Source organism: Lepisosteus oculatus, chromosome 17 (assembly GCF_040954835.1).
Source record: "Lepisosteus oculatus isolate fLepOcu1 chromosome 17, fLepOcu1.hap2, whole genome shotgun sequence".
NCBI lineage: Eukaryota > Metazoa > Chordata > Actinopteri > Semionotiformes > Lepisosteidae > Lepisosteus > Lepisosteus oculatus.
The window spans coordinates 13,046,799-13,063,914 of record NC_090712.1 but is presented as its reverse complement, the minus strand read 5'-3'; the positions used below and the strand labels follow the sequence as shown (position 1 = coordinate 13,063,914).

At 41.0% G+C, this 17,116-nt stretch overlaps 2 protein-coding genes across 3 annotated transcripts in view; both read left to right on the top strand.

Moving 5' to 3' along the window:
- Positions 1 to 1,580: 1,580 nt before the first annotated feature.
- On the top strand, positions 1,581 to 5,900 carry epcam (epithelial cell adhesion molecule). Its single transcript, XM_006638779.3, has 9 exons — positions 1,581 to 2,033; positions 2,602 to 2,709; positions 3,348 to 3,609; positions 3,914 to 3,979; positions 4,059 to 4,122; positions 4,358 to 4,453; positions 4,635 to 4,832; positions 5,176 to 5,220; positions 5,418 to 5,900. Exons 1-9 carry the CDS (start codon positions 1,976 to 1,978, stop codon positions 5,454 to 5,456), a joined length of 936 nt encoding a protein of 311 aa, XP_006638842.2. The 5' UTR covers positions 1,581 to 1,975; the 3' UTR covers positions 5,457 to 5,900.
- A 2,185-nt stretch (positions 5,901 to 8,085) lies between these two features.
- Positions 8,086 to 17,116, top strand: part of msh2 (mutS homolog 2 (E. coli)) — a 43,754-nt gene continuing 34,723 nt past the window's right edge. Inside the window, exons 1-6 of one of the 2 annotated variants that reach the window (XM_069179881.1) lie at positions 8,086 to 8,191; positions 9,636 to 9,790; positions 11,307 to 11,585; positions 11,939 to 12,085; positions 12,787 to 12,936; positions 13,753 to 13,886. In XM_069179881.1, coding sequence (XP_069035982.1) covers positions 8,113 to 8,191; positions 9,636 to 9,790; positions 11,307 to 11,585; positions 11,939 to 12,085; positions 12,787 to 12,936; positions 13,753 to 13,886 — 944 coding nt within the window. In that variant the 5' untranslated portion in view covers positions 8,086 to 8,112. Of the gene's footprint in view, positions 8,192 to 8,652; positions 8,905 to 9,635; positions 9,791 to 11,306; positions 11,586 to 11,938; positions 12,086 to 12,786; positions 12,937 to 13,752; positions 13,887 to 17,116 lie in introns of those variants that run through there. The other variant, XM_006638778.3, reaches the window with a different exon arrangement.

Sequence of the window (17,116 nt, the reverse complement as noted above, 5' to 3'; positions counted from 1 at the left end):
TCACTGTAATTAAATTGCTTAGTGCATGAAATATCAAAAGATGCATACATTAGTAAAGAGAAATATTAATATACTATAATAAGTAGCCCCAGTTCCAAATTTTGAAATGTAAAATGTATACCTTTTAGTGTAATATAAGTGTAAGTATGATAATAAAGTCTTTGAGACGATGTAAACATATGAGTAATTTTAGTGATGAGAATATTTCTTTCTGTACCAGAAAGAAATATATATACATATATCATAGTTTCCTCTGAAAATAGCCACCACCCACTCCTGATTACCAGTGAATTAGAGGGACTGGTTAGTTGGCTGGCTGTGCATATTCTCCATACACACTGATACTTGGAATTTGACAATGTCTTGACAATCGAAAAACTATATGATAAGATCACTTTATTGGCCATATACAGTTTCTTGTATTAGGAATTTGTCTTTTCGTATACCCCAACCTGCTCTCCCTGAGACACACAGACAGAGTGAAGCTCGGAGTCAGAGCGCAGGTTCAGCCATTTATATAGCGCCCCTGGAGCAGATGGGGTTAAGGGCCTTGCTCGGGGGCCCAACAGAGTAGGATTCCTCTGTCAGCGGCGAGATACAAACCGGCAACCTGCCAGCCTTAGCCAGAGAGCCACCGCTCTGCCCATGATGTTTGTCTATAAATGTCATAAATCAATGGAAGAAACCAGTTAGAACCAGATTACTGATGCTGTATTAAATCTTTATTAATAAGAGACAGGTTATAAATAATTTTTACTTAATAAACTGTTACTGGAAAATCAATAAAACACAACCTACAGCAGAACACCTTGATTATTAGTCTTTTAAAAACACTGAGTGCTTTGTTCCAGGGGAGTGAATAAAGTGAAATGTCTGAGATGTTGTTAAATGTTTGCATTGTGAGTACAAAGCAGTTCAGGATTATTATATATTCTTGACATTAATGAATAGGAGCGGAGAGCAGTTGTTTTTTGTTTTAAAATTGCTAGATACCGGTAGGTTTGTATTAATATCAACCATTTTAACCATTAATGGTCATTCTGCCATTAATTAATGGTTAAATACTAGATATACCGAAAATGTCTACTTTGGTCAATTAAGAAAAGTAATATTAATTCCAAAAGCAGAAACATATTTAAACTTTTTTTTTCTATTACATGCAACGCTGTACACTGGAAACGTATACTTCGTAGTCTGATATTGTTAATCAAAGTGCAGCGATATTTCTAAAAGGTTACACAATTCAGTGTTTTATGTAAAATCCCTAAAAAAACAATAAAGTTTGCCCATTTTCATTAAAGCCAAACCAAATAAGTGGAACTAAAACATGAAACCTCAGTCTAGGTCTCCAAAATATGTTCGTGACTAATAGTTTCTGTGAGTGACTTTTTTTCTAAGCCATCTTACGCTTTGACAATTTTGTTTTCTTCCTTTTGTTCCTTTTGAGGAAGATACGAATATGGTCGTAGGGGGTAGGGACAGGTGAGCAATGAGGTAATGATACCCTAAGCCGCACCTTTAGTTTCAGCCAGGAAGTGATTGACGTCAAAGAGCAGGTAGTATATAAGTTAGCCCAGTAAGTTTGGGGAAGAGTTGGAGACGTGTTGAGTGGTGGAGTAACAAGCTTGCCTCTTTTGTTGCTGAACAGACTATACATACTGTTAACAAAATACGATTTTTCTTGGCTTTTGTGGGGAGTCTTGTGGATCTCATTGTCTTCGCTCGAATTTACGATACAGGTTTCAGGTGTAATTTGAAACTCGCCCGCCTTCCGCTTTGCGGCGGTGGGTGACTGGTCGATCTTTATTTCCCAAACCGGTTGGACAGGAAGACCGCACCTGCAAAGAGAAAGGAGAGGCTGGTCGACGGAGAGTCTTTCATTTTGACTTGAGCTGTTCGTGGAGGGCGTTTGAAGAACAGATTCTGGAAATCTAGTGGTTTAACTTTGTGGAACTTCTTTTTTTGGTTCACAAACATGCATTCATCGGTGGTGTTGCTTGTTCTGTCTTTTATAGCAGCAGCCTTGGCGCAAGGTGAGTTTTTTTTTATATATTTTATCTGAGAAGGTGTTTTGTGAGGATGTTGGTGTATGATCTTGTTTTATTGCTTTCAAACCTTTAGCTCTTTAAAAGTCCAACTAGTCGTAATTGTGTAGTTAACTCGAGCCAACTTTTTTTTTAATCGCATGTAAGGAATTCACCCTAAAACTTCTACTCTCGGTTAAAAGGTTCGTAGTCGTACTATGGACTCGAGGGTTTACAAAGGGTTTAATCCAGATGCAATGAGTTATAATCTCAGGCCAAAACCGGTTGTTTTCACGGAAGAATCTGCAATTTTCCCAATGGGTCACTGGACTGCTGAAGAGCGAGAGTTCCCGGATGTTTCTTACCTGAGCGTTTAACAAGCCAACGCCCAGCCACTGCACTGGAATAATAGCTTTACGTGTTAGAAAGCTTAGAGGGGTCCTCTTGCTCTACAGTATTTTATTTACTTTCTTGGTAACATTTTTGGGAGTCAAGGTATTACAGAGGAGCTACTGAAAATCAGATGGGGTATTATAAACGTGTCTTTTACAGCTTCCTTCTTTTTGTTTTTCTGTAGATTGCCAGCCATGTGCGACAATGAAATGGGCTACGTGCGATGGCGCTGGCTGTCCTTGCACCTTGCTCGTCGGAGAGAATGTCAAGCAGAGTGTGAACTGTTCTGCCTGTAAGTAACCCCTCCTTTGCATGCCTGGCCTTTATCTGCAGGCTTATTGTGCTAAGGGACAAATTAAATATTAATTATTCTGGGGCCAACGGATAATGATGCAGATCCTCATTCAAACCTCTTAACTGTATTGTGAACACAGCACAGGGCATCAGTTTCTGGGTTTAGGTTTGTTAGAATATGCGTGTTACAAAATGGTTCCACAAGCAAGTTTAGTGCTATAATAATCCCTCTTTCTTGAATGGAACTAGTTCAGCATCAGAAATACAAACACTGAATTGTAATAGAATGTAACTTGGGCCCTGGTTGTTCCAGAACTACTTATACAAATCTGTGTGGCCCTGAATCATGTGATTCAAATGAAGTCTTTTAATCAAATTCGGAATGGTGTGGATCGTGAGCAGAGCTGCTGTAGGCTGTAAAATAAACACTTTACATCCATGCTAGACTAGTTTGAAAATGCTGAGCTCACAGAATTGCTGGACCCTGTGGTAAGTCTTCGCTCAGAGTGGGTGGCCGTTATTTCACACAAGTTCTATGGTACCATTTCAGTGAACCCATATAAGGCAAGTTATAGGTGTGGAAGGCTGCAGGGAGACATCTGTGTTCTTTAGCGTTCAATCTTCCTGTTCCTGCAGTGGTCCCCAAGTGCTTTTTGATGAAGGCGGAGATGTACCGGGCGAAGAAAGGGTTGTCTACTCGCTCAATCTCCGGAAAGCCCACTGAGCACGCCTTTGTGGATAATGATGGAATCTATGATCCTGAGTGTGAGAACACCGGCATCTTCAAAGCCAAGCAGTGCAACAACACTGACACATGCTGGTGTGTCAACAGTGCAGGTGTGCGCAGAACCGACAAGGGAGATAAAAACCTCAAGTGTGAGAAGCTGGTTGATACTTAGTAAGTATGGCTGCAATTTTTTTATTTAGTTTTAAGGTGGGGGGGGGAGAGAGATGAGGAACTTCTAAACGGGTGTATAAACTTTTTGCATTCTGATCAAAGTTGTGCAACATTTTACACTACCTTCTTGTTGAAACATGGGTGATCCTTTTTGGATAATGCTATCCGATCTGTAGAAATTATTTTGGTTCTAAGCAAATTAATCTGTATAGGTTGTGTACTGTATTCTAAAACGGGCTACCATTTTGATTCTTGGGAACAGCCTTAATGTAACTTTTCTAAAAAACTACCTTTTTTTCCCCAGTTGGATAAGGACTGAACTCAAACATAAAGATGTTCAAGCTGATCTTGACGCTAACATCCTGAAAAGGTAGGTGCATATTTCTTTTTACTTCCTTGTTTGTAACCAGGCTGTCTCTGGGTTTTTAATGTGTGATTCTGTCCTACAGTGCCATCGCAGATGCCATTCAGAAGCGTTATAACCTGGACAAGAAACTTGTGCAGAAAGTTGAAGTAAGTGGCTTTATAAACAATTGAGCAAGGAGGATTCCTTTAATAAAATGAATATCGTGTACCTTTCATAAAACTGAACATATTTCCATGTTCTCTGAAACGGAACCTTACCCCTCATTTTGTGTTGGATATTAATGAAAAGGGGGCAAGTTCATATTCCTTTGGGCTGTTGACCTGTGCTCTGCTTGGAACTGCATGTTTTATTGAACTGACCTGAAGCCTTTTGCTCTTGTAGTATGACAAAAACAGCAAAACGATTGTTGTAGACCTGCAGAAGGAGAAAAATGGAAAGGAGGACCTTGCTACTGTGGCTTACTACATGGAGAAAGATGTAAGTCAAGTCACGTGTCAGTGTGGCACTTATTTCTCGCGTCTGAGCCTAGAAAAACCATTGCAGTGCATGTCTGCTTGAAGAATGGTGGTTTGGTGGGGGAAGGGTGGGTTACTCAATTTACACAGGCAATTATATGGTGATACTCTGGTTTAAACTGTTTTTTTTTCTGGGATTCCAGATCAAGATCCTGCCTCTGTTCACTAGTGAATCCAAGCTCACACCAAGAATTGGAAACCAGGACCTGGACTTTTCCAACATCCTGATCTACTATGTTGATAGTGACCCTCCCACCTTCACAATGAAGAGGCTGACCGGGGGTGTCATTGCTGTCATTGTAGTGGTCATTCTGGCAGTAGTTGCTGGGCTGGTTGTGCTGGTAAGCAACCTGGAGCAGCTTCCAATTATTACAATGTATATGAAGGAAATCCACCTAGAGATATGAAGTCTTGTGCACCCATATTTCATGCAAGTGTAGCCCTGACCTGTAGTTTGAGCCATACAAATTGAATCCTACTTTTGTAGTAAATGGTAAACTTTCCTTTTTGAAGGAATAGGATCCATTTGGGTAAAAACCATAAATCAAACCATTTCTAATTGTGTTGTGAGGATTTCATTGTTTTTCTTGGGGGGGGGGGATTCCTGTTACCTCTCAAACCTTAAACTCATCTCCCAAGGTTGCTGAATTTAATTGAGGGCTTATTTTTTCTACTCTTTAATAGTACCTTGCCAGGAGGAGAGAGCGTGCCAACTACCAGAAAACTCAGGTGAGCCGTCTTCTGTGTTTTCCTTTGTTATGGTGCATAACAGGTTATTATATCCACCTTCTGGTTTACAAGTTAACATGGAGATTTAAATTAGGGGGGGAACAAGTGTTGACTTAAATGCAGGTTGGTTTTGAATTAATGAAAGGGAGGCTTCTAAATTTCTTTCTGCTCCTGTATAATTTGCAATTCTTTCACAGGTCAGGGAGATGGATGAGATGCAGAAGTCCCTCTCGTGATCTTGATAAGTTGGTTCTTTGCCTCTGGAGAAAGAAGAGTATAAACATGACCATATACCGAAAATCCACTTCTGTACACATTCTCACTAAGGACATTCCTTTTAATTTTTTATTTGAGGACTTATTGGAACAAGACTATGTACTATGCATTTTGGGGTGTACTGTTACTTTACAAAACTATTTATATGCTTTAGACTTGTAAGTTGTAAAATGTGTCCTTAGAGTGGATTTTGTTTTTAAATAAGTGAATGGCTGCATTCAGACTTTTGTAATATAAATTCCCTATTTGTAATTGCTGTTAACAATTAGGTTTAGGCTTGAATTTTTTTTAAGGGATGTTATTGTACAGTTGGGGGGTAAAGGTGTAGGCATTAATCCATCTGGTCTTATGAAGTGTGATTTAAACTGTTTTTAAAAAAACAATAAAAGGTTATAAAAATGTGACTTTCATTTTGATTCAGTGTTTCCTGTTTGGGAAAAGCTGTGCTTTTATTTTATTTTTCTCCATGTCTGAAAAAGGGAAATACATGTGCATTCTCTTAATGAATACTGTGGAATATGAAGTGTTTGTGCAATGCAGTCTGATTTCTATTCAGTTTCTTGTGGATCTGGTCTTTTGACTAACTCAATGGTGAACTTAAGTATTTTAAGGTGGGTACCTCATGGATGCAAAAGTTTAGTCAAATCTAGGATTAAACCAGGTTTGCAGATTCTTCCCTTCACAAATGTGTACACTACTTCAGAGGTTCAAAGGAGTTTTGGTTCTCTTGGTGGAAAGTTTCAAAAAGAACTAAAAAGCAAGGTCTAGAAGTGTTATCTCCCCTGCTATGTACAGTACATGTTTCTGACTAACAATCCTTAGACTACATGCATCCTTGTTCTAGACGCTCGGCTTTCAGTACTTGAGAGGTATTGGGGACTCTACCGCCAATGTGTAGTACCATTATTGGATTTTTACGTTCATTTAGATCATATATGAAAGTCATGGTAAAAACTGCACCAATATTCTCACATGGGATGGAGACACTGCTGAAATCATAGGAAATGTCCAATGTTTTATTCCAGATGCAAAGATCCAAAATCTAGCAACTAAGTTCCAGATGAACTTCAGTTTAATTGACTTCTCTTTATGCAGTAGTTCAGTTTAAAAAATGAACCCAAATTTACATTTTTAAACCATTCTATTCAACAGTGAAATATATTTTCTTCCATCTGTTTAAATTGTGTGCAGCAGGAAGTTCCCTGCCCCCCAGAATATTCTATGTTCCACATGCATGAAAAGAAGTGGCAACTTCCACCACAAACATTTCATTTCTGCATATTCATTGAATGCAATTAAGCTGCAGGGAGTTAGAAACTGCTCACTCCACAGTAAATGCCCATGTTGCAATTAATACTACTACAGAGCTGATTAGTGTAGCTTTACACTACAGCAATGTGCATTTATGACATGGAGAAGTTCATTATCTTATTCTGGGGCAATTCCATGTATGAATTGGATCGTATTAAAACAAAAGTATACAATTAGCATATTGTTCTGCCACACTCACTGATGTTCATCAGGGTGGTCTACACAAAACCTTGATTTATTACTAAAGAGAACTTTAGCCCACTGTGGACATGTCCATCTGAATTGATTTAGCTCTGTCTTCAACATACCTATAGCACAAAGGTGGCATGTTCATAAGTATGGCATATTTATTTATTACCTTTCACCAGACTTGTCATTTGACAAGTGAAATCACTTGTACCCAATCTAGTCTCATACTGAGATGATTTAGTACTGTAACGCACCAACTGGCATCTCAGGTTGTTCAAGTCGGCTTACCAGCACGGTGACGTCACTGCCCTTCCCTGCAAACAGCAGGGACCACAGCTGTCGGGCTGAGGGGAGATTTCCCTTTAGCTCAACTGGCTGGGTCCCTGTTGAGTGACGCCGGAGGCCTGGGTTCGAGTCCACAGCGGTGGGGGCGCATACCCATGTGAACCCGAGAGTGCTACAGTACTTATGCAACAGTCACTGAAATGTATCACAGTCTTGAGTGATCAATGAATCATAGTGACGCCAGAAACATTTTATACATCCATTTTATAATTTATCAGGGTCACAGAAGAGCTGGAGCCTATCCTAGCAAGCAATGGGCACAGGGCCCAGCACAGGGTACACACAAACACGCACACAATCATACCAGGGCCAATTTCCCCAGAAGCCCATTAACCTACCACTGTTTTTGGACCATGAGAGGAAACCGGAGCACCTGGTGGAAACCCACGCAAACAGAAGAAGAACATACAGACTCCATACAGATAGCATCTCAGGTATGGAATTGAAACCAGCGTCCCTCTGTGCCTCTGTGACACCCATGAAAAATATGATCAACGTTCAAATTCCATAACTGTGCTTAAAAAAAACGTGTTAAAATTGTTTTGAAGCATTTTATTAATCCATTTTATAACCACTTTCTTCCAATTTAGGGTAGTGGGGTATCTGGGGTCTATCTCGGCAAGCAGTAGGTGCAAGGTAGGGAATACTCTGGATGAGACTGCTGTAGCGAGGCACGCACACAGACACACACTCGCACCAGGGCCAATTTTCCCAGAAGCCTCTTAACCTACCAGTGTGTCTTTGGACTGCGGGAGAAAAAAACATGTGAACATGGGGAGAACATACAAACTCCATGCAGATAGCAGCTCAGAAACTGAACGCAGTGAGCCAGAGACGAGCGGCAGCAATGGTAACCACTACGGCATCACAGTAGATACATGTAAATACAAAATGTATAGCCTTTCGCCAGGGTTTCTTAAAAGCGCAAAAATACCTAAATAAGTTTAGTGTTAACTGCTTTTAATTTAATTATCTGTTAGTGGAAACATCTATCTTAAACCTCATTATTTTTATTATATATACAAGCAAAAACATACTTTTGTCAGTCTTATGTACCTGTTAAACTTCGGTCACTCATTTTTTACTTCTCATTACAGTACCTTGACGTTTAGATTACATGCTTAAAAAGTCAATAATAAAATACAACTTAGACGGTTTTTTTCGCAATTAAAATCTTTCCGTATGAGTTTATAGCACATACCAAATCACCCAACTATCGTAATTCTAACCGCTCTGCTTACGGCTTTTACGCTGAGAACGTAATGACGTAACACCTTACGTTCTTTTCGCCGTTTCCCTGGTAACTGCCCCTTACCCTTTGACCCCGTCTGCTGCGTCTGGCGGGAGATTCCAGCATGGCGGTGCAACCTAAACAGAATCTGTCTATGGATAGTGCAGCAGAAAATGGATTTGTCCATTTTTATTATTCCATGCCAGAAAAGCCAGACACTACTGTGCGAGTCTTTGATCGGAACGAATATTATACTGTGCATGGGAAAGATGCGCTTTTTGCAGCAAAAGAAGTCTTCAAAACAAATGGGGTTATTAAAAATCTTGGCTCAGGTAGGTGGCTGTAGGCTGTGAGTGATGTAGATCTTATCATTATTTGCATCCATTTGATTCCATCGGTATGATGATTGTTATGACTGTGTAGTCATTGTGTGAACAATTGCAGGTTCTGTGGTGTGAGCCTTTTGATATTTTTCGGAATGTTGTTGGCATCGCAGCAGTACTATATCGCAGTCGTTTAGACTAGCAAATATCGAGAGAAAACTGCAATTCTACGTCAGACCATTCTACATTTCTACTGTGTGTTATCTTTGTACTGTATATTTTTTATGTTACGACAAATGTGCACAATACTAATCTGTAGGATATATCAATATGGTGAAATACTGTGGATTTCCTCATTTGCATTTAGGCAAAAATCAACCCAACACATATGACTGAATTATGTGCACTTTTCAGTAGACTCCAGGAATGTACTCATTAATTCACAAACACACATTTTTGTTTTGATCGGCAGCTGCAGTGTTTCAGACTTTAAAGGTCCTGTCTTGTAGTTCTGTTTGGATAATATTTAGCCATCCTATCACGCCGCACAGGCTTGGCTAAGTGTGGAGTGTGTCCTGGTCCTTGCCTGTTCACACAGCATCTCAGTGACAGGGAAAACAAGAAGTGCGACCAGGACATGGGGAGAAAAATGACCCAAGACTTCACTTTCTCTTTTTTTATTTATTTTAGTCAGTATCCTGAAGTGTCATGATTCACCGGGAGCTCAATTTTTATTTCAGGAAGCCGTAAACTGGAGAGCGTTGTTCTCAGTAAGATGAACTTTGAGTCATTCATGAGGGACCTTCTGTTGGTGAGGCAGTACAGAGTGGAGGTGTACAGGAACAAGGCCAGCAGCAAGAGTGGCAAGGACCATGACTGGCAGCTGGCATGCAAGGTAAGCCTGGGCGTGGGGAATGGGAAGAGTGGGGGCAGAGGAGAGGTCTGACTGCAGCCCAAAGTCCAGGAACACTGGCTCATGATCTGAGAGTTTGGGCGTAATATAAAAGTACTGATTGCTGCAAAGCTTTTTATTTTAAGAAAAGGCTTCAAGTAAGCAAGCACAGCATTTTACCATCACCTTTTACAAAACGTGCAGTGGCCTCATTCTCTACCAGCCACATTCCCCTTGCTGGGTGGAAGATGTAGGTGCTGCTCAGAGAAGTTATTATAATGGATGGTAATTGCACAGAATGCTCAATAGGATACAATAGTGTTCCATACCCTGTCATTTATTTCATATTTGCATCTGCAAAAAACACCTTCCAGTCAACAGGGGGGATAAGTAATTTATCTAACTAGCTTTTAGGATACATTGTATAACCTGAAGTCACAGTAGCTGTTTAAGATGCCTCAATAGTGTTTTACCTGCCTGGTGTTGCCAGTGTGATGATGCAGTTAGAAGTATTGCGCCATTACGTCTAATTGGGAAGGGGTTGGGAGAGGGCGAGTGGCTGTCTGTGAATAGAGCACTACTGCTGCTCTGAAAAGCAGTCCTCTTTGTCCTATGTAGTAATTCACCTACGTGTGCATTTGTTTTTGTTATTTCATGCCATAGTCTTGTTTTCTTAGTATTAAACCCAAATGTCAAGGCATTTCTCTCGTCTTTTATTGTAAAAGTTCTCAAATTGTTAAAATTCAAATTGTTTCCGTCTCAAATGGTATCAGTAACTTCCCCATTAAGTATTTCAAGTAGTAACCTTTCTTTAACATTTTGACTACGATAAATGAGGTCAGTAAGTTGATTTCAGTATCCTGTGTATACTTACACTACTTGTTGTCAATCACATTAAACCTAAAGCAAAAAAAATATATGGAAAGTTGCATGACTCAGATCTATTATGGTCAGGGTGAAGCCAAAAGGCTTGCTCAGTCCTTTGCATTCACAGCAGGACTGATTTGCATGTGCATAAGGTAAGCAATCTGCTAAAACACAGGAAAGGTATGTGTCTGTAGCAAGTTTTATTCATTTGATGAAAACAGCACTATTGCAAGGAGAAGTCTAGTATGTGGAGTATTACTATTAATTCCTAGAGGTTATATAGCTCTTCATCCCAAAGGATCCCAAAGTGCTTTTTGTGTATAGGAGGGGACATCAGGAACATCAGGGTTTTGTATAAATACAACTGGTGAATGTGTAAAAAGCTATATTACCTTTTTAGAAGAGTTTTCAAACACGGTCTCAAATACCTGATCCTTAGTATGGTGGCATGCAATGTTTAGAAAGTTTCCAGTGGGCGTACTAATTGCACAATATGACTTATTACATTTCTTATGAGAAAGTGTTTTTTCATATTTACAACAAACACATTAATTTTGATTTTTATTCCCCTTATACGCTGCCTTAGATAGAGCCATGTGTTAAATGAACACGTATCAAACCTCTCATCTCCTGTTCTTCTGTCCTGCCCCAGGCATCTCCAGGGAACCTGACGCAGTTTGAGGAGATCCTGTTCGGCAGCAGCTCCCCCGAAGGGGCTGCAGGGGTGGTGGGCATTCGGCTGGGCTCAGGGGACGGGCAGCGCACGGTGGGCGTGGGATATGTGGACTCCACGCTGCGGAGGCTGGGAGTCCTCGAGTTCCCTGACAACGACCAGTTCTCCAACCTGGAGGCCCTGCTGGTGCAGATCGGGCCGAAGGAGTGTGTGCTGCCCAGTGGGGAGACTCAGGGGGACATGACCAGGCTCAGACAGGTACGTTTCCAAAACGGGCGAACAGTTGCGTTGCGTACAAGTTTCTCTCGTGTGCACCTAAAACTATTCAGCTCAGATTTTGGACATTCTCACGTTTTCACACCTGTAAAGTTCAAATAAAAATCAACAGGACTTCCAGCCTGTCCTCTCTTCTCGTTTTCGCTCGAGTGAGTCAGATTTGTCTTCCTTTTCTTATTTGCTGTACTTTCCTGTTGTTGACGTTTTGCATGCCGGGCTCGTGTTTCATTGTGGTTCAGCGCAGGCAGGTGTGACGTCCTGTCGGGCCCTGTGTGGCTCTTTTGCATGTGGGTGTGTTTGAGTGCGGCAGAGGTTTCATTGGCTGTGTGTTTCAGGTGGTGCAGCAAGGGGGGATGCTGGTGTCGGACAGGAAGAGAGCCGAGTTCAGCACCAAGGACATTGTCCAGGACCTGAACCGCCTCCTGCGGACCAAGAAGGGCGAGCAGGCGTCCAGCGCCGCGCTGCCTGAGATGGAGAAGCAGGTAAGGGAGTCGCAAATAAGAGGCTCCCAACAGCTTGCAAACTCTGTGCTCCCCATCCCCACTGCAGGCAAATCAACACAGGACACTGCACCCATTTTACAAACTCTGCGCTCCCCATCCCAACTGCAAGCAGATCAACAGAGGACACTGCACCCATTTTAAAAACTCTGTGCTCCCCATCCCCACTGCAGGCAAATCAACACAGGACACTGAACCCATTTTAAAAACTCTGTGCTCCCCACCCCCACTGCAGGCAAATCAACACAGGACACTGAACCCATTTTAAATACTGTAACTTATTTCTCTTCTGGCCCCTTAAGAACTTAAGTAGTGTACATTTTAGTGTATTTTTGCAAGTACCACAATCCTGTTACTGATTTACCATTCATGGAACTCGTCGTGTATAGTGTTTGAATAAGAGGAGGGTGGAATATGTTAACACAAGTTAACATATAGAGGGTAACAGTTCACAAATCATGTAAATTATCCTAAAAAATCCTAGGTGCCTACAATATTAAAAAAAGATACTTTGTCCTGGGTAGGATATCATGACTTGCACGTTACGCTTGAAATTTTTTCTTTACTTCTGTTCCGTTATGTTCTGCACTGAAGTGCTTTGTTTGAGTGGTCTTCCTATAGACCTATGTTGGTGTTGGACTGATGATGTCCCTTCACTAAGACTGTCATGTGCTGTTCCTCAGATCGCCATGTCATCAGTGGCAGCTGTCATTAAATACCTGGAGCTCCTGTCTGATGAGTCCAACTTCAACTCCTTTGAAATGACAACCTTAGACTTGAGTCAGTATATGAGACTGGACAACGCAGCAGTGCGTGCCCTTAACCTTTTTCAGGTAAGAGCCAAGATGTCACGTACTGCACCCTTTCTTCAGGGTGAGGGGGTACCCCCGTTTCTCTCCTCATTCTGCACTCGGCTCAGATCGTGTTTGTAAAGATTTCATTTATCTGGGAACTTGAACATTAAAAGCTTTGAAACTGAAACCCATGTTGTTCAGACTATAAATAAGGACTGTTCAAGGGCTGTTTCTTAATGTAACCTGAGGGGTTTGACTGAATCAGTGTTCATTGTAAGAGAGATGGCAATGGGAGTTGTGTTGTGTATTTGAATATGAAAATATTCTCATATACCCTATAACAACAACATCACTCTATTTCAGCCAATAAAGCAAACTTCTTGGAAGAGCAGTGCAGAGTGTGTTGTAAGATGGATTTATACTAATAAATCTGCAACAATGACTGGAAAGGTTTAAAAAAGAGAGGGTCTTTTCCGTCTTAGCAAGGTAGACAATTTCAGTCTGACACGTTGTAGAAATACCTTTTTCTCGCAGGAATTTTAAGTCTGGAGGGTATTAATCCGTAATGGAACTTGTGTTTTGAGGTTGGACAGATTAGGAAATGTCCTTTAGGTTCTACCTTTTCAAAAAGCATCACCCTGCTGCTCTTAGAAATCAAGTTGCAGAGCAGCAGACAGTGACAAGACTGCAAAGGTTGAAAATGTGATTTGAGAGCACATGGGGGTCTGATGTCCTGTCCACTTCTGCTGTGCTGGTTCCTGACACCTCCCGCTCCTCAGCACTGAGCTGCTCCAGCTCCTCTGTTTCTCTGCGACTGCGTCCAGACAGCCATTTAATAAAGCAGTGTGACCGCAGGCCTCTCCGGATGACACCAGCGGATCCCACTCCCTTGCTGGCTTGCTGAACAAGTGCAAGACTCCCCAGGGGCAGAGGCTTGTCAACCAGTGGATCAAACAGCCCCTCATGGACAAGAACAAGATAGAGGAGAGGTGAGTGTATCGCCTGCACAATAATGCTTTTGTTCACAAAGACCACTTCAACTGCCACTTCAGCTTCAGTACAGCTGCCTGACTCCCCAGTTTGTAAATAAAACAAGCCTAAAGCCTAAATAAAAGGCCGATGTTTGTAGACCAAAAGTAACAAACGCAAGTAAAGACATAAAAGGCCATGAGTATAAGGCAAACAGTTCCTTTGTATGTGTGTATATTTTCCTATCAGTCCAAAGTTTCGAGCACCACATAATATAAATCATTCAAGCTGGAAGAGGTCTTTATTTGTTCTACATAAAATAGAATGCATGGAATTTTTTACAGTACTGTTGCAAGCACACTGTTGGCTTCCCCAGGCGTCTAGCTCTGATAAGTGGGTATTTGTTAATCGGGTTTAGTTCTGCCTTTTGTGATGGTTCTCAGGCCCCCAGGGCACTGGGAAGAACGCCCACTCAGCAGGCCTGCGCTGAGCAATTGCACTGCCAGCTTCTCCCTCACGCTGGCTCGGTGCACTGTTATTGAGTAATGGCAAGAGGAAATGGCTTCCCTGGTCGGAACAGGGCGCTGAGAGACCTTCCCAGCTGCCAGTCTCCGATCTGGAGCAGCCTCCACGAGGGCTTGGAAGCAGTTTGTTGCTCTTACAAACCAATTTATTTTTTTCTTGTCTTTTGTGGTGTTTCTATGAAATACAAAAAAGGCTTTCAGTTAAATCCTGTTTTCTGGGGTGAGAAATTTTACCTCATTTCCATGAGCTGAAAGTTGATGAAGGGATACGCTTAATGGAATATGAATGCAAACTGTTGGTAGTGTTGGCTCATTTTTGTGCCATTAATAAGGAGTTTAGAATACAACTGAGGAGGCTGTTGCAGATCTGTGTCCTGTACAGTGACATGCTTGTCTGTTCCCAAAGGGAGTTCATTTTGATTTTAACACAGGCTGCTGATTAGTGAAAGTCATTCCAACCATCTTGCTCATTAAAACATTTTGATCAAGACATTTTTTCAAAGAATCCCAGTTAATCCACTTCAGCAGTGTGATTTGTATTTTTTTTTATCTTATTCATGTTTTTTTGTTTAAAGAGTCTCCTGTTCTCGGCCAGTAGTGCACTTCCTTGAAATGTCCACTTGTGTAATTACAGTAATGCTGTGTGACATGCAGTCCCTTGCATTCATTCTGCCACTGCCTTGTAGAATGTTTCATGGGTAGCCATCAACCTGAGAAGAGACAAAGCTGTAAGGCTGGTTTAAAGGAATCCCTTTGCACAGTGTTGCATTGACTTGTGTGAATATTAAATCAGAACTGACTTAGGGGAAAATGCAACTGGATTGGACTGCCCAATTATTTGCTGCACTGCAGAGCAGTTTCCATAAACACAACTGCCAGTTTAATCCTGGATTACATGCACAGTGCATCTGTCCCCAATGTAGTTACAACAGAGGTTATCACTAAAGTGGTATTATTGTTTCAAGACCTCATCTAATGCATCTATACACAAAGTGCCAGAAGGCTGTACTTTTTGGAGGTTATTACTGGAAAATAATATACTGTAGCTCATAAATCTGCTTCTTTCAAGAGTCATAGTTCAGTCTTTAAATTATTTTGTTTGTGCTAGAGCTGTGTTGATCAAGATTTCCATTCTGGGCCCACTGGATGTAGTGTAGCTGCTGTGTGGAGATCTGAAAGGTTTGGAGCTGCAGAGCTTTATGGAAAGAATTATCTACACCATTTACCCAATTTCACAACCTGAAGCTTTGTTTTAAATGCCTTAAAGATCTAGACATGCAGTATGACTCTTGAGTTTTGGCAAGGAAGCAGAGGGTGGTGAGTGTCATACTGTATTTTATGCCGTACTGTGATCTCTACACATAGCTACTCTTATCTATAAAGAATGTGGCTGTTTCAAATTACTTGAAAAGAATCCACAAATCCTCTTCCTTTCCACGCTTTTGTGTTCTGCTCTATCTTTAAATTAGAGTTATGCTAGCAATGATTTGTTTTGCTTCTGTAAAGTCGTAAGGTGTTTTTCTAGTGGAGACACCTTATAATTTTGTGTTTTTGTGGCATTTCTCATTATGAACAGAAGAGAGAGTTTCAGGCTCTGGAAAACTACACAGTACCTGTAATCTCTGAAGCTCTACGATAATGAACGTGTTAGTACTTGTGTGTGTTTCAGCTTTGTAGAGTTGGTATGCTCCCAGGATTGAACATGCTGGAGCTTCCTCCTGTGGCTTGGGAAAGTACTCCTATAGAGCTATCATATTTCATAGCAGTTTGGAATAACAGGGGTGTACAGGGGGTGGAGGAATGGGGGGAATTTGGGGGAAGTTGTGGTAATGTTGTTTTATTAATGTTTTTTAAAAATTGGCTCATAAAGAAAATTGTCAGAGGAACTAAGTTTCCAGGTGTCTATGAAAATGCAAGAAACGGCTGGTTTAAATGTGACACTATCATTTTTCAAGAAAAGAACATGAACAATCCAGAATTTATTTACTGTCATAGGACAAATACTTTAAAGCTGTTTGAAGAAAATAAGAAAAATACCAAATACCTGTGGCAAAGCCAAAGTAAATTTTAGACTTGAAAGAATCGTTTTTCTATTTTCTGCTCTAATCTGCAGAGCAAATGCATGGTAAAAAAAAACTATTTTTTTACTATGAAGTAGAATCATGTTTGAGTAGGAAGCCATGTCTGACTGTGTTGGCTACAAAGAAACAAGAAAAGGTTAACTGCAAACTGAAGCATAGAAAGAAAATGCACAGCTTTTTGGCTGGTGAGCTTCCTCCTGGTACAGTATGTTGACAGAGTTCAACCGACAAAACTGGCTTCTCAGGCTGGAATTAAACCTTTACTTATTATTTATTTTGCTGTGAGATTTCACAGTTTGGACATAAAGAGATGCTGATATTTAAGACATCCACAAAATATTTAGTATTGTTTTCTACGGGTCTTGGAATTGTTAGTCTGAGTTCTGCATGCCCTCTAAAGTGCCTTCGAAACCTTTTCACCCAGTGTGTTTGATCATTTACTGGTAAAGTGCTGGTTCTCACTCCCCGGGAAAACTGAGAGACTCCTGACACAGGGAGAGAAGATTGAGAGATGGGGGACGGGTGAGTAGAAAAATGTCGAATGTTGCAGATCCAGTGGCCTGTGTCTTCGTCTGTGCAGGGGCAGACTGGGAATCCTGAGTTCTCATAAGCGAAGAAAAATGAAAAAAGTTCCCTGTGGGCTGT

Coding starts and splice junctions, on each gene's coding strand:
- epcam (XM_006638779.3), top strand. CDS start 1,976: ATGCATTCATCGGTGGTGTTGCTTGTTCTGTCTTTTATAGCAGCAGCC. Junction 2,034..2,601: donor AGCAGCAGCCTTGGCGCAAG/GTGAGTTTTTTT, acceptor GTTTTTCTGTAG/ATTGCCAGCCATGTGCGACA. Junction 2,710..3,347: donor GAGTGTGAACTGTTCTGCCT/GTAAGTAACCCC, acceptor CTGTTCCTGCAG/TGGTCCCCAAGTGCTTTTTG.